The sequence below is a fragment of the Drosophila kikkawai genome, chromosome 2L (genome assembly GCF_030179895.1).
Source record: "Drosophila kikkawai strain 14028-0561.14 chromosome 2L, DkikHiC1v2, whole genome shotgun sequence".
Taxonomy (NCBI): domain Eukaryota; kingdom Metazoa; phylum Arthropoda; class Insecta; order Diptera; family Drosophilidae; genus Drosophila; species Drosophila kikkawai.
The window spans coordinates 801,646-814,806 of record NC_091728.1 but is presented as its reverse complement, the minus strand read 5'-3'; the positions used below and the strand labels follow the sequence as shown (position 1 = coordinate 814,806).

At 48.6% G+C, this 13,161-nt stretch overlaps 5 protein-coding genes across 7 annotated transcripts; 2 read left to right on the top strand and 3 right to left on the bottom strand.

Annotated features, from left to right (window-relative positions):
- Positions 1–359: 359 nt before the first annotated feature.
- smo (smoothened, frizzled class receptor) lies at positions 360–4,011 on the bottom strand. Its single transcript, XM_017166274.3, has 5 exons — positions 3,685–4,011; positions 3,255–3,633; positions 2,087–3,189; positions 1,860–2,030; positions 360–1,800 (listed from the first exon to the last, which is right to left on the bottom strand). Exons 1-5 carry the CDS (start codon positions 3,690–3,692, stop codon positions 360–362), a joined length of 3,102 nt encoding a protein of 1,033 aa, XP_017021763.1. The 5' UTR covers positions 3,693–4,011.
- A 302-nt stretch (positions 4,012–4,313) lies between these two features.
- LOC108074291 (uncharacterized) lies at positions 4,314–7,335 on the top strand. Its single transcript, XM_017166278.3, has 4 exons — positions 4,314–4,600; positions 4,661–4,849; positions 5,556–6,746; positions 6,817–7,335. The coding sequence occupies exons 1-4, from the start codon at positions 4,399–4,401 to the stop codon at positions 7,131–7,133; spliced, it is 1,899 nt and encodes a 632-aa protein (XP_017021767.1). The 5' UTR covers positions 4,314–4,398; the 3' UTR covers positions 7,134–7,335.
- A 97-nt stretch (positions 7,336–7,432) lies between these two features.
- LOC108074301 (uncharacterized) lies at positions 7,433–8,478 on the bottom strand. The gene has a single exon (XM_017166290.2). The coding sequence runs from the start codon at positions 8,264–8,266 to the stop codon at positions 7,478–7,480; it is 789 nt and encodes a 262-aa protein (XP_017021779.1). The 5' UTR covers positions 8,267–8,478; the 3' UTR covers positions 7,433–7,477.
- Positions 8,479–8,549: 71 nt separating this feature from the next.
- Positions 8,550–10,516, top strand: mbm (mushroom body miniature). The gene is made up of 2 exons (XM_017166279.3): positions 8,550–9,804; positions 9,861–10,516. The coding sequence occupies exons 1-2, from the start codon at positions 8,614–8,616 to the stop codon at positions 10,437–10,439; spliced, it is 1,770 nt and encodes a 589-aa protein (XP_017021768.1). The 5' UTR covers positions 8,550–8,613; the 3' UTR covers positions 10,440–10,516.
- Positions 10,517–10,860: 344 nt separating this feature from the next.
- On the bottom strand, positions 10,861–12,938 carry LOC108074296 (acyl-CoA Delta-9 desaturase-like). Of its 3 annotated transcripts, none has more exons than XM_017166284.2 (5): positions 12,790–12,938; positions 12,102–12,379; positions 11,693–12,029; positions 11,372–11,557; positions 10,861–11,297 (listed from the first exon to the last, which is right to left on the bottom strand). In XM_017166284.2, exons 2-5 carry the CDS (start codon positions 12,361–12,363, stop codon positions 11,009–11,011), a joined length of 1,074 nt encoding a protein of 357 aa, XP_017021773.1. In that variant the 5' UTR covers positions 12,364–12,379; positions 12,790–12,938; the 3' UTR covers positions 10,861–11,008. The 3 variants fall into 3 exon arrangements, with proteins under 3 accessions (XP_017021773.1, XP_017021774.1, XP_017021775.1); XM_017166285.3 differs by having other exon boundaries at positions 12,786–12,871; XM_017166286.3 differs by having other exon boundaries at positions 12,102–12,374; positions 12,790–12,869.
- Positions 12,939–13,161: the final 223 nt, after the last annotated feature.

Below are 13,161 nucleotides of genomic sequence, written 5' to 3'. Positions count from 1 at the left end.
GTCCTGTCTTGTCCTGTTTTTCTGTAAAGGATACATGTGAAATATGAGACTAGGACTCAAATTCAAATTACAAAAGAAACTAAGCTAGATTCAACTGAAATGTATACAATTTTCTGGTGTCCATGGCTTTAGTTTGAAAGAAAAATGTTAAAGGAATGAGACAATCTAAAGTATTTTAAAAGGGAGTCCAAAAGAATGTTGTAAAATATATGTAGATTAACCACAGACATGCTCCATGCTCTTTGTGTCTAATGTATAAAATTATCAGCTTTTAAATCGTCATTAAAACCGAAACAGAACCTTTGAAGGACATTTTAAAGTCGAGTGTTGCTTAAGTAAATGCTTTGTTTCAAGTCTTGTTATTTCGAGGGCAGCAACAGCATTTTGAGCTTGTCCGACTCGCTCATAAACGTCGGCTGCCGCTGGGAGAGACCCAGCAAAGACTGCAGCTCCGTGCCGCCGCCATCATCGTTGGCTGCCGCTTCATTCCTCTGCCGGCTGGCCGCATTCAGCAGTCGCATGGCCTGCTGCAGCTCCTCGTCGCCGTAGGTGGGCACCAGCTCGAACGGATTCGCCTGGATGCCCACATCGCAGCTGGTTTTGCTGTTCCTGCTCTGCGGCTTCCCCAGGGACATGCCCGAATAGGAGCTGTTCAGCAGACTGCCCACATCCAGGGCCACGTCCAGTTCCATGGAGGAGCAGCTGAGGGAATCGTTATTCGTGCAATTCCGTCCATAATCCCGTTTGAAGTCGAGCTCCAGACCCGTGGATTTGGGCTGGCTCTTGCGGAGGGATTTCCTGGACTGACGACTCCTTGCCGAGTGCCGGGAGTGACCGTTGGATTCGTTTGATTTCTTCATGTTCTTGAGGAAGTTCTCCAAGACGGCCTGCTTGCTATTGGGCAGCTCCTCAATCTGGATGCCACCATCCTCACTGAGCCGCTCCTCCTCGTCGTCTTCCTCCTCCTGCTGCTGCTGCTTCACAACCACATTGAGATCCTGTATCTTGAGGGAAGCGCGGGAGTTCTCTTCCTCGGAGCTGGAGCTCATGTCCTGATTCTGGAGGAAGGGCAGGATGAAGTCACCGTTCTTCTGCAGAAACTCGTTTAGAATGGAGGGATCCAGGCCCGCGTTCCCCGACCGCCGCTTCATGGAGCTGCCGTGCTGCTGCTTTTTGGAACTGTGATGGGCAAAGAGGCCCACTTTGTGACTAGCATTCGGGTAGGTGGTCTTCTTCAGGGCAATGACCTGCGACTCCACTGAGGTGCTGCTCTCCCTGCGGCGGCTGCTTCGGCCCGTGGCCGCTGCTATGTAGTCGCGTCTTCGGTGGCTTCTCTTGTTGCCGCCGCCGCCGCCTCCATGCTTTCCCCTTGATCTGGATGCCACTTTGGTTTTCATTTCAGCGATTTTCACAGACACCTGAGAGTCCACCGAATTGCGACGCGACTCCACGGAGACATGACGAACACTCACACTGATCTCAGAGTCCAGGGAATTCTTGCGCGGTCCGTGGCTCGACGAATTACCTGTTCCTCCGCCCCCGGCCGCGGCTCCTGTCAAGGCCATGCGTCGTTTCACGCACTGCGGCAGGTAGGCGGCCCACGTGGAGGAGATGTCGTTCGTTTCCGAGGAGTTCAGATCGTTCACATCAAAGTTGAGGCCCACCGGGTCCGTGTGGGTGTTGTACAGCGTTATGGAGAGCCGGCCCTTGTCCTCAAAGTCCTTGCGCTTGGCCCACGTCTGGGCAATTACCTTGTGTTTGGGCATTTTCACCTCTTCGATCACCTCCTTGCCGCATTTTCTGCAGAAAGCAAGAAAAATTAACAAATAAATCCGAATAAAAACGATTTTCGTACGTACTTTCGGATATACCGCTTCCAGGTCTCAATGGAGGACGGTGTCCAGCACCAGGTGGACATGACAATGCCGGAGCTGAAGAGGCACAGCAGATGCAGCTGCAGGACGCCCACACTGGGTCGATGCTCCAGGCGACACGAGCTCTTCTCCTCGAAAACCGAAGAGATTTGGCAACTGCAATGGGAGTATTTTAGCTAGAATCAGGATCACCCAGTTGTCCTTAAACTCACATTATAAACTGCCTGAAGCTCTGGGCCCAGGCTTCGGCGTGCCGAAACTCCGTGACATGGCAGGCAATGGCCACCAGGATAAAGACCAGGGTGAGCAGGGCACAAACACCCATTCGCATGATGATCAAGTGGATCTTGTTGCTGGCCGAAGTCGACTTTATGTCGTTGGCAAAGTGCTTCAGCCCGAAGAGCATCACCATGCCGCGCGTGATGAAGTAGCCGCCGATGAGGATCACCCCGCAAAGCGGACCCAGCAGCAGGCCCGCCCGCATCGGGTGATTGAGGTAGCCCACAAAGCAGATGCCCACGATGCTGTTGCCATCCACCTCGCTGAACGCCATCGTCGTGATGGTGAGCACCAGGGGCAGGGACCAGGCCACCAAATGGAAGTACGAGCCCTTCTTATCGATGCGATCCTGGACATGGCCCATGGCCCGCCAGTGCCAGGCGTAAGTGAGGAAGACGAACCAGACCATGCCGGCGGTGAGGAAGTAGTACACCAGCACAAAGATCACAATGCACGAGAGGTTCTCCCCGGCCGTGGGCTCCGAGTGACGCAGTGTGCCATCCTTGCGGCACACTATGTCCTCCCGCGAACCGGATGTGAACTGCAGCAGCCATCCTACGCAGGCGATCAGGAAGCACAGATTTATGTAAAACACTATCACAGCCGGATACTTGTTGGCGTTCTGCCAGTCAATGAAGAACGTGGCCACCACAAAGAGATTCGAGAGCAGGCACAGGCTCCCCGCCCAGCCGATCAGCTTGTGGATCTGCCGGTGCTCATCGTCCGTGTACAACGGATCCTTGCACCTAACGCCGCAGCCCTCGATGCCGGGATAATAGCTGGCTGCGGTGTCCGTGGACACCAATGGACTCAGACACTGGCCCGTAACATTAAATTTCATGCCACGCGCTCCGTTCGTGCATTTCATGGGAAAGAGCGTCTCGTTGCAGCGCAGGAATTTTGGGAAAAACGTCGTGTTGTACAGTATGCGACACGGTTCCAAGGTAATCCGGCACATTTCGTAGGAAGGCAGGTAGACCATTTCCTGGCCGTTGATTGTCTCACATTTGGGCTTGAAGACGGCGCACAAAAAGGGCTGTAAAACGGGATTATTTCTGGGTTTTAGGTAGGAAAACTAGGTAAAGTGAACAACGCTCTCACCTGTATGGCCGCCCAGCACTTGGGCACATGCCTGAGGGCATAGTAATCATTGAGCTTCTCGTTCAGCTCCTTCTCGGTGTGGAAATCGGTCAAGTAGAGACTGCTCTGGTCGTAGGGCAACTTGGAGCCGAAGCAGGTATTGGTGGCATTGGAAGTGCTGTAGCAGGGCGCTCGTCGCACGCACTGAATGTGCGAGCTGTCCAGGCCGTCAAACCAGGGCTTATCGTCCTTGCCCTTCTTGGCGTACAGCCGGTAGTTGAGCGTGCCATTGATGGCCTCCAGCTCCACATCCAGCTTCGTCGCACTGGCGTCTGTTTCGCTCACAAAAAGAAGGGGCAGGATCACCCATAGGTACAAGATCGCGGGTTTCAGGTGCTTTCTAGGGGGGGATTATATTGTTATTCCATTTTTGTTGGTCACAACTACTCACATTTGCATTGTGCGCGGGGCGTGCGTGGAGAGCTAAACTATGTAATTATCCTCTTATAAAAAACATTAAGCAGCTGCCTTTGGTGAATTTTAATGGGAGCTCCGCGAATTAGCCGCTCCTTGTTTGGAGGATCCGATCGATGGACTGATCAAAGCATCGTGGCCGTTTCTTTGCTGAGATTTTCCGTGCTGCGAGGCTGTTGCTTCTCGGTTTGCGGTAAGTTTTAAGTGAAGAAAAACCACGGAAACCAAGGAAAACAAAAATAAATGCGATCGTGCTGCGTGACCGTGCAGCGATCGTTCGAATCGATGGTGATTCTTATAATTATCGATAGTGCTATCGATGAAACGTTATTAAATAATCGTTACGTTACGTTATAAGTTGTCTGGCAGCTCCGCTGAAAAAGGATACTTGATTCCTACCAAGACTTTCCCAAGTGCTTTACGGCTTTTCAGCGTAAATTAGATTCTTCCCAGAGGGAAGTTTACGCAACTCGAAGTTTTACAACTCCGAAAAGCAGTTAAAAACGAAATAAAAAACCTACAATTTGTATCCAGTCTGACAGTCTGGCAGCACCAACAGTGCTGACCAGCTGCCTTCGAGGGGAAGGTGGTATCGATGCAATCGATAGCAACATCAATGTTTGTGCAGCCCTGCTAAATGAGAAAAAAGGCTTGGAGGCTTGGTTGGACGAATAAAAATACAAAATAAATAATGGACGTCGCCACCGCAGCGCCCACGTCCGCCCACGCCGCCGGCGAGATGAAGATGAAGCCACAGCAGCAGCAACAGCAACAGACGCCGCCGGGCCACCACCAGAATCCGAATCAAAACGCAAGCCAAGCGCCGGCGAAGGCAACAACAATCGAAAATGGTGTACAAACAGGAGGAGCAAAAAAGCCAGAGAGCTGCTGCGGTGAGAAAATATACACATACTGCCCAGATTCGGCATTAAACTATTCCTGTGTGTTTACAGAATCTACAGCTACACATTCCACTGGGCCACTGCCTGGCCAGAAGAGGGAGGAGGAGCAGAGGAAGGACGAGGCAGGCAAGCCCAGGACAGAGCTGGCTGAGAAAGTATTGATTACCATATGTAGTGCCGACCGAAAGAACAAGAAGACCTTTATGTCCTTGCCGACGCGAAAGGATGTGATTGAGAAAGGTAGGGGCATCTCTAATTTTATTATTATTATTTTTTGAAGTGAAGGAGTCGTTTCCGACCCTATAAATCATATATATTCTTGATCAGCATCAAAAGGCGAGTTCATACAGCCATGTTCGGTGGATTTTTTTTTTTTTTAATTTTTTCAAAATTTTATAAGGGGTTACATCGTAAAAATTGAAAAAAATTGACCAAAATTTTGATTTCTTAAAATTTTTAAATTAATATGTAATTTGTTAACACAGAAAAAACAAACACAGAAAATCTTTCCGAATTGAAATTAACGCTTTTTTGGCTCAGTTATTATATTTCGAAACATGGAAATTATCATAAAAAATTAAAGATAAATATTACAAATTTTAATAACCCCTTGAGGGTATTATAATTTCAGTCAGAAGCATTTTTGGCCTATTTGTTAATTTTTTACTTCTTAATATATAATTTTTAAAATGCAAAGGAGGTGCCAAAGTTGGCTTCTTTTCTTGTTTAAAAAACCTATTTTTTAACAATTCCCCTAAAATGGGAATAAATAATGAAACTATTAAATTTTTTGTTAAATATTATTCTAAAAATATCTAAATTTAAAAATATCTAAATCTAAAAAAGTATCTGGTATTAATATCTTAATCTAAAAAAGTATCTGTTAGATAAATACAATTATTTATGGCAAATAATATAAATAAACTCCCTTTTCATCTAATATTAGCCCACAAATACGGCCTTGTCGGCAGTACAATTGTCCTGGAGAGCAACGGCTGCGAGATCTGCGAGGACGACGTGCTCCTGTTCGCCGCCAAGGAGAAGATACTGCTCATGCTCCTTGCCGAATCGGAGGAGTACGTGGTGCTGCCGCCACCATCACCGCTAAACCGCTCGGAACGCGCCGGCAGCTCGGTAGATCCCAGCTTCTATGCCAACAACAGTATTGTCTCAAATCCCAATGACTCGACGGTGTCCAACGATGAGACCTTGTCGTTGTCCAGCGTCACCCCGTCGAGTGCCAAGACCTCGGCGCTGTTCAAAGACTTCTCGATACCATGGAGCAAGGTACCTGGGGACATTATGAAGCTGCTCCGGGGCAAGGGTAGCCTGGGCAAGCGCCTAAATACGCTGGGCAACGTCTTGGTGGAGGAGCTGCGCGAAATATCGGTGCACATACCCATTCGAGTGTTCCGCCAGGTGGCACAGCAGGCAGCCGAAAAGTACCCCGACTCCCTGCTTGAGAAGGATCGCGAGGGCCAGTTCATAGCCACCACACCGCAGTCGCTCATCTCGAAGATGATCAACCGGAACAATGCGCTCAACAAGCCGCAAAAGCGTGCCAGTTCCGGCACCTTTGAAATACACATCTCTTCCGGCAAGAAGCGCAAATACGGTGGAGCCGCAGCCGCCTCCAATGGCGATGCCAAGGCGTTGGCCCTCAACCGAGATCTAGAGCAGAAAAAGGAGCTGCTCATCTCCAGCTACCGCGGTAGCTCACCCCTGGAACCCTCCACTGTTGTCGAGTACATGAAGGAGTGCTTTCCGCTCCAGCGCGCCTTCTTCAACAACAGCGAAAAGATCCCCGACATTACGGCCATCAAGGAGAACTGGCCGTATATATTTGACAAGGCGGTGTTGTACCAACACTTTGAGCTGCTCATGTCCATCGATCCCCGTTTGTTGGAGAAGCGTCTGGCCGGCGAGAAGGAGCGCTTCTTTAAGTTCTTCAAGGGATCGAAGAACAAAAAGATCAGTGCCCTGGAGGAGGAGTCGAATGCCAATTTGGTGCGCGGCATTGCATACCATTTCAATGAAGATCCCGACTACATCTTCAAGCAGCTGGAGAACGGTCCCTTGTCCAAGGAGGCGCTGCAGAATATGAATCCCACAAATGCCCCCTGGGTGGCTCTAGTCAGTGAGTATCTTAAAAAGCTACGTTTTTATATAAACTTGAGCTAAATATAATTTTTTTGTTTTTCCCGCAGATACGCCCAAAACCACGGATGATGACGGCGTCATGCAATCGCAGCTGGAGGCTATGGTTTATATCGAGGGCCAGATAATGGCCACGTTCGGGGCCAAGGACAACGACCTGCCGGACATATTGGCCCAGCTGATCTGCTACTACTATACCTTCAACATGATGTACCCCAAGGAAGCCAATCAAACACTCGAATTTATCGTCGTTTACTTTCTGCAGCACTCGCCGGAGCAAGTGCGTCTGGCCAAGAAGCCGCTCACCAGCAACGGCAAGTTCAATCAGCTCATCGCCAAGGTGGCCAATGCCAATGCCAATGGCTGAAGGCCGATGAGGATCCATACTGCTGGATCTGGTATCCATTGCGCCGCTTCAATCTCCCCCTCCTCCACCCCTCCTTGCGTTCTGTTTAGTTTATTTATTTTCGCCGACCTATTCCACATGTATTTGTACCACTCTACTTCTAAGATTTACATAAAGTGTGTAGTAATGTTGTGTATACATTTCTGATTTGTCACCCGATTAACCTATGGTCTTTGGTTTTTCCGGAAAACGGGAGGCTTAACAGAGCTGGGAACAGGTCGATTTTATGTTGTTCCACCTTTAAAAAAACAGTTGGAAATTTAGCTTTATTTCATTTATTTCTAGGCTTTAATTGTAGTTAACTATTATTCCTCTTGGGACTTTTTTCCCTTGCCTCCTTTCTGGAAGGGCTTGCCACCCTTCTGAAAGGGCTTGCTCCCCTTCTGAAAAGGCTTGCTCCCCTTCTGAAAGGCCTTGCGGTCCTGGAAGGGCTTACTGCTTTTCGGAAAAGGATTGCTTTTGACCTTTTCAGCCGGATTAGAGTCTTTTGTATTGAATCTATTGGTGGCTACTGGCTGAAGCTGCAGCTGCCTATGGTTTTTCTTCAAATCTTGTATGGCACTTTCGAGACTTACGCCACCCACCGCTAGACCCATCGTTATCTTTCGGCGGAAAAAGTTGCGTTCCCTGAATGTGAAGTTCTTGGCGTCCGTGGGCAGCTCGCCCTTGGACTTGTCGCACTGCCAAAATTTGGACTTCTCCTTCTCCCTCTTCTTTAGCTTGTTAGAGGTAGAGGGCTGCTCATCGTCAAAGGTTTCCCACTTGGTGGGCTCCGATCGACTGGTCTCGATGATGTTGCGCCGATGGTTCTGCTCCCGCTGCTGCATGAACTGCCTGGCGTCCTCGCTGTCCACATCCAGGCGACTGGCATGGCTCAATTCCTCCGAATCGTCGATTATGTCGTTCTTCACGTGCTGCCAGGGTTTCGCTGTGGCCTGCGGATCGGGCGGCGTGAAGGCGGGTTTATTGGATCTGTACGCCTGCGGTTTGAACTTGACCGTGCCCCAGGTCTTTGTGCGAGTTTCCAGCTCCCTTTTGTGCTTTTTCTCAAGGTATCGGGGGTTTTCAAAGAACGGCTTCTTGTTATGCTCCATTTTTCCAATTTGTTGCTCCCGAGAATTGTTGCTAGAGGTGCCCCAGACTTCGATAGGCCCAAGCGCTGCTGCTATCGAAAGTGACGGGAAAAAGCTAGGATATTTAGTTCGATATAAGCTTGTTCCAGTTTAAAGCCACAATTAACCCTGGCTTTGTGGTCCTTTTTCTGCTCCAATTTAGTTTACACTCTACACAGGTGCTTAAAACAGCAACAATTTGAGCCTGATTAATAGACAGATTTGGCTTTAAAATCGCTTGATCGCCAGCGCTTGCTCCGATAGCTGTCTATCGGCAATCGACTCAACACGTGCGCCGAGGCGGTTCGTAAAAATTAAAAATATCCACGATGAACAACGGGGGAGGACATTCCGGAGGCTGGAACCACTCCCGGCCCCACTTCTACAGCAATAACCAGCAGAGACGCAGCGGCGGCGACTCTAGAGGCGGTCACCAGGCGCCCAGCCATCAATCCAATGGCAATTGGGCCGATCGTGGACACATAGGTGGCGGCGGTCAGGTGCCAAGGAATCACAATCACAGCAATGGCAACGTGCCGGGTGGCGTTGGTGCTGGGCGGGGCAGAGAGGAGTCCTTCAACAAGTTTCGGGATCCCCAGCAGCAGCCGGATAATCAGCAGCGGAACAAGGGAGGCGGCAGAGGAAGAAGTGGTGGTGGTCGAGGTAGACGCAGCCGTGGTCGTGGACGCAACAACTCGTGGCACGCCAAAGATCAAGCCAAGAGCCCCACACGCAGTCACATGCTGTACTACGATAACGTGGGTGACTTCACCGAGGATCCCCCAGCTGCAGCTGCTGCTCACCCACCGGTAGCCACATCGCCGGCTCCATCCTCACACAGACAGGAGAGCCTTCCACCTGCCAACATTGCCTTCAGCAACGCCATAGCGCCGCCTGCAGAGACACCTCCTCCTGTTGTGGAAGAGCAGCCGCCCCAGATGCCGCTGATTAATATAAAAAAAGAAAAGGAGCTAATGCCGAAGCTTAAACAGGAACCCAAAGCGGTTGCCAAGTCGGAGCCCAAGACACCGAAAAAGGACGAAAGCTCGTCTAGTTCCTCCTCCTCGGAGGAAGAGGAATCCGAACCGGAGCCTGGAGAAGCCGTAAAAGGCAAACCCGCCGCTGTGGCCGCCGTCTCGCCCAAAACGAAGGTCAGCAAACCAACCGTGGCGACTGCAAAGCCGCCACCGGTCTCATCATCCTCTGAGGCTTCATCCTCGGATTCCGATGAAGACGACGACGAGAGTCCGCCGCCGCCGCCAGCGAAGAGCAAACAGGCTGCCAAGGAGAAGGGTCAGGCAACTGCTGGTAGCAAGTCCACCTCCAGGAAACTGAAGAAAGCGGCCTCCGAGGAGGATGTGGTCTGCATGGGCTCCCAAGAACGCCAGTTCACTATAACGGACGAAGAGGAGGAGGAGGAGGAGCAAAGCACCGAGGCTGAGGGCAAAAAGGACAAGAAGGCCGGCAAAAGCAGAAGCAAAAACAAAGCCATAGATGTGTGCGGTCTCTGCGATAAGAAGGTGGGTCCTGGCCATCGCTTATTTACCAAACTTGACTTATAATATCTTCCTTTCAGGGTCACACCTCCTTCAACTGCCAAATGATCTGCCGGAATTGCTCCGGCCGATACCACAGCCTCAAAAGCTGTCCCAGTCCGCCCAACCTCAACATTGCCATGCAGGCATTCATGGAGTTTATCATGCAGCAGATGTCGTCTTTTCCTGGCGATCAGCAACGATTCGCCTTCCCCGCTGCTGTTCCAGCATCTGCAGCTGCATCTTCCATACCAGTTACTCCAGTAAAGGCCAAAAAGGACAAAAAGGTGGCCAACACCAAGAAGGTGGCGGCCAAAAAGACGCCGCAGAAGCGCATGAAGATTGAACCAAAGGATGACGACGACGACGATGATGATGAAGATGAGGATGACGACGAAGATGAGGCAACGGAGGCCAGCAGCGAAAGCGAAGCTGCATCGGAATCCAGTGACGAGCAGCCAGCAGCACCTCCGAAACGAAAGCGCGGCTCAAAAAGCAAAACCTCTGCTGCTGCCGGTCTGCCACCGCAAGTGTTTCCGTTTCCCCTGCTGGGCGCCCCGGGCGCTCCCTACAACTCCATGATGTACCCCTATGGGACGCCGTTCAGTTTTCCGAAATAATTCAATACACACACTAGGTTAAGCTCTAGACCACACATAAAGTTAATTGAAAATCTTCAAAGGCCTGATTCTTGCAACTACTTTTTGTTTGGTATTCAAGTTGGAAGCTTTCAAATTCTTTTTGCAGCTGACTGAAAAAAAAGGTAATTTATTGCTTTGATTAAGCTTTTGTTAATTCATCGAGTGGGACACACAGCCGGGTAATTATGCACACACTTCAATCACGCTTTTCACTTGAATGTGGACTAATGAATGTCATAAAATTAAAGGCTTGAAGTTCCATTGAACTATCACACAGATATTATAAAAATGTTCTTTGCTTACAAGGGAGCAAAGCTGTTATTGTATCGATTTTACAGTAAAGTCCAAGTCCAAATCAAGATTTGTTCCTCATTAAAATGTAATATTAATACGAAATCCGTTTTGGTTTAGCTATGCCCTCTTAAAATTTTATTAAGTATGCCAACCTCTTCATATCATAAATATAAGTGTATATTGATAGATAGAATAGAAATGAATCCAAACAAAATTAATCTACATAACCAAGATAGCCCCCCTCTTAGGATAAATCACATTATCTTCTTAGCAACGCTAGGAACCACCTTCTCGCCGTATAGTTCATGAGTTCCGTCGCCCGTCCGCTGACTCCGCTTCTTGATCATCTCCGGCGTCACCGTTTTAAGGTCGTAGGCCCAGCCGATCTTGGCGAAGAGATCGATCAGGAGGGTGGCGTGACTGAGGGTGTAGCCACCCCATTCGGCCGTCCTATAGTCCCAGGGGAACACGTGGTGATAGTTGTGCCAGCCCTCTCCGAAGGTCATAAGCGAAACGAAGGAGTTCTGCGAGGGATTCATGCCTCTGTGGGGGGTAAAAAAAAGAAAACAAAAATGAGGTAAGCTGCTGCGACTCTCCATTCGCCAGTCCAGTCTTACTTGTCGTAGGGCTTGCCACCCCAGGCATGGGCCGAGCTGTTCACCATCCAGGTCATGTTCAACTGGACGCACCAGCGGAACATGGCTGCCACGAAGTAGGAGCTGGCCAGTGTCTCGTTCCAACACAGCCAGGGAATTAGGGTGGGCAGGATGAAGCAGCCCAGCGGCATGAGGTAATAGTAGTACCTAAAGTAAGTGCAATAAATAGTTGTAAATGTTTGTCTCACAAAAGTTCAAGGAAAAGTAGACTTAAAGGGAAATTCACGGGGGATATGCATTTTCGGTTCTTCAGGGAGCATGAAAATCGAATTCTATACTTACTTGTGTTGAAACATCACAATGGGGTCGGCATGGAGGTCGGAGAGATCCAATCCCTTGCCCTTTATCGTCACATCCGGATGCTTCCTCACCAGCAGCCAGCCAATGTGCGAGTAGAAGAAACCCCTGGAAGTATTGTGCGGATCGGCATCCGTTTCCGAGTATTTGTGGTGCATCCTGTGATCCCGCACCCAATAATAGATGGAGTCTTGAAAGGAGATACAATTTAAGATGGCCAGGAAGAGGCGAGCCGGCCACTTGGCCTTAAAGGAACGATGAGACCAGAGACGGTGGGCGCCAGCCGTAATTCCCAGCATGCCGAGGCAGTACATCACGAATGCTAAGGGACACAGTGCGAGGGGGAAAAAGACCATAAGCAGAAAGAAGGAATTGGACAAGGGGCTATACTAACCAAATAGCATGGTGGCAGGCTTGGTATCTGTGAACAACAGGTAACCTCCGTATAACGAAGCCAGATGTGTGACTGTAAAAATGATTATATTGCCCCACACCAGAGGCCTCTTCCAGGCCTGGGCCTGCTTGAATTCGCCGGTATAGGTCGACAGAGCACCGTCGTCAGTCGTCACATCGCTCTCAAAAAGCACACCCGATGGCTTCGTCCAATCCTCCACCTCCTCCTCATGTGTAAAGTTTTGATTGGGATTGGGTGTCATCTTGTTTTCTTCTGTTCTAAATTAAAAATTAGGGGAAACATTTAAGTTAGCGATTGATTTCAGCTAGTACTCTTGTGTTTGTCCCTTTTCTGGCAGTGTAATTATTGAAATTAAGTCGCAACACATGTTTCACTTTATTAAAGCAGCAAGCAAACTTTGTGCAGACAGGGTCATGATTAGAAACCTTTCTAGAAATATTCAATATTTCGTATACGGAAATGCATTTGGTTCAACTGAGGTGGAATATTGAATATATGAATTTTGAATTTGATTGTTTGACGCAATTTTTATAATTTTCGGAATTATCAAGAGAGTATAAATTAACCATTTTGATTTCAGATTTGTAATGTTTCTATACTCTTGCAATTTCACCAATATTTTGAATCCTTTTTCGCTATATTCGCCGTACTATTTTCACTCACTCACTTTAAACTTAAGGATAAATCTAGTTTTTGTATCTGGCACTGCTCGGCCGCCTGTCGCTTTCGCCGCTCTTTTGGAACTATTTTTAGGAACGTGAAATTTTTTATTTATATAGCATTAAGGTTGTTATTATACATGCAAATGATTATTGATTGGATAACAACTATGGCCGGCTTAAACGTATTTTCAAAGAGGTGCATTCATCACCATTTCATTATGGTCTTGGGTGGTATTTCACTAAAGGAAATATATTTGAAACTTGGAAATACCTTGTTTAAATACAATTAAAATTAAACTTTTGTTGTATTACATTTGCTTTTCTTGGTTTTTTTGGGTATATATATTCACATTTGCAAAGTTGGGTTGTGGAGCGTT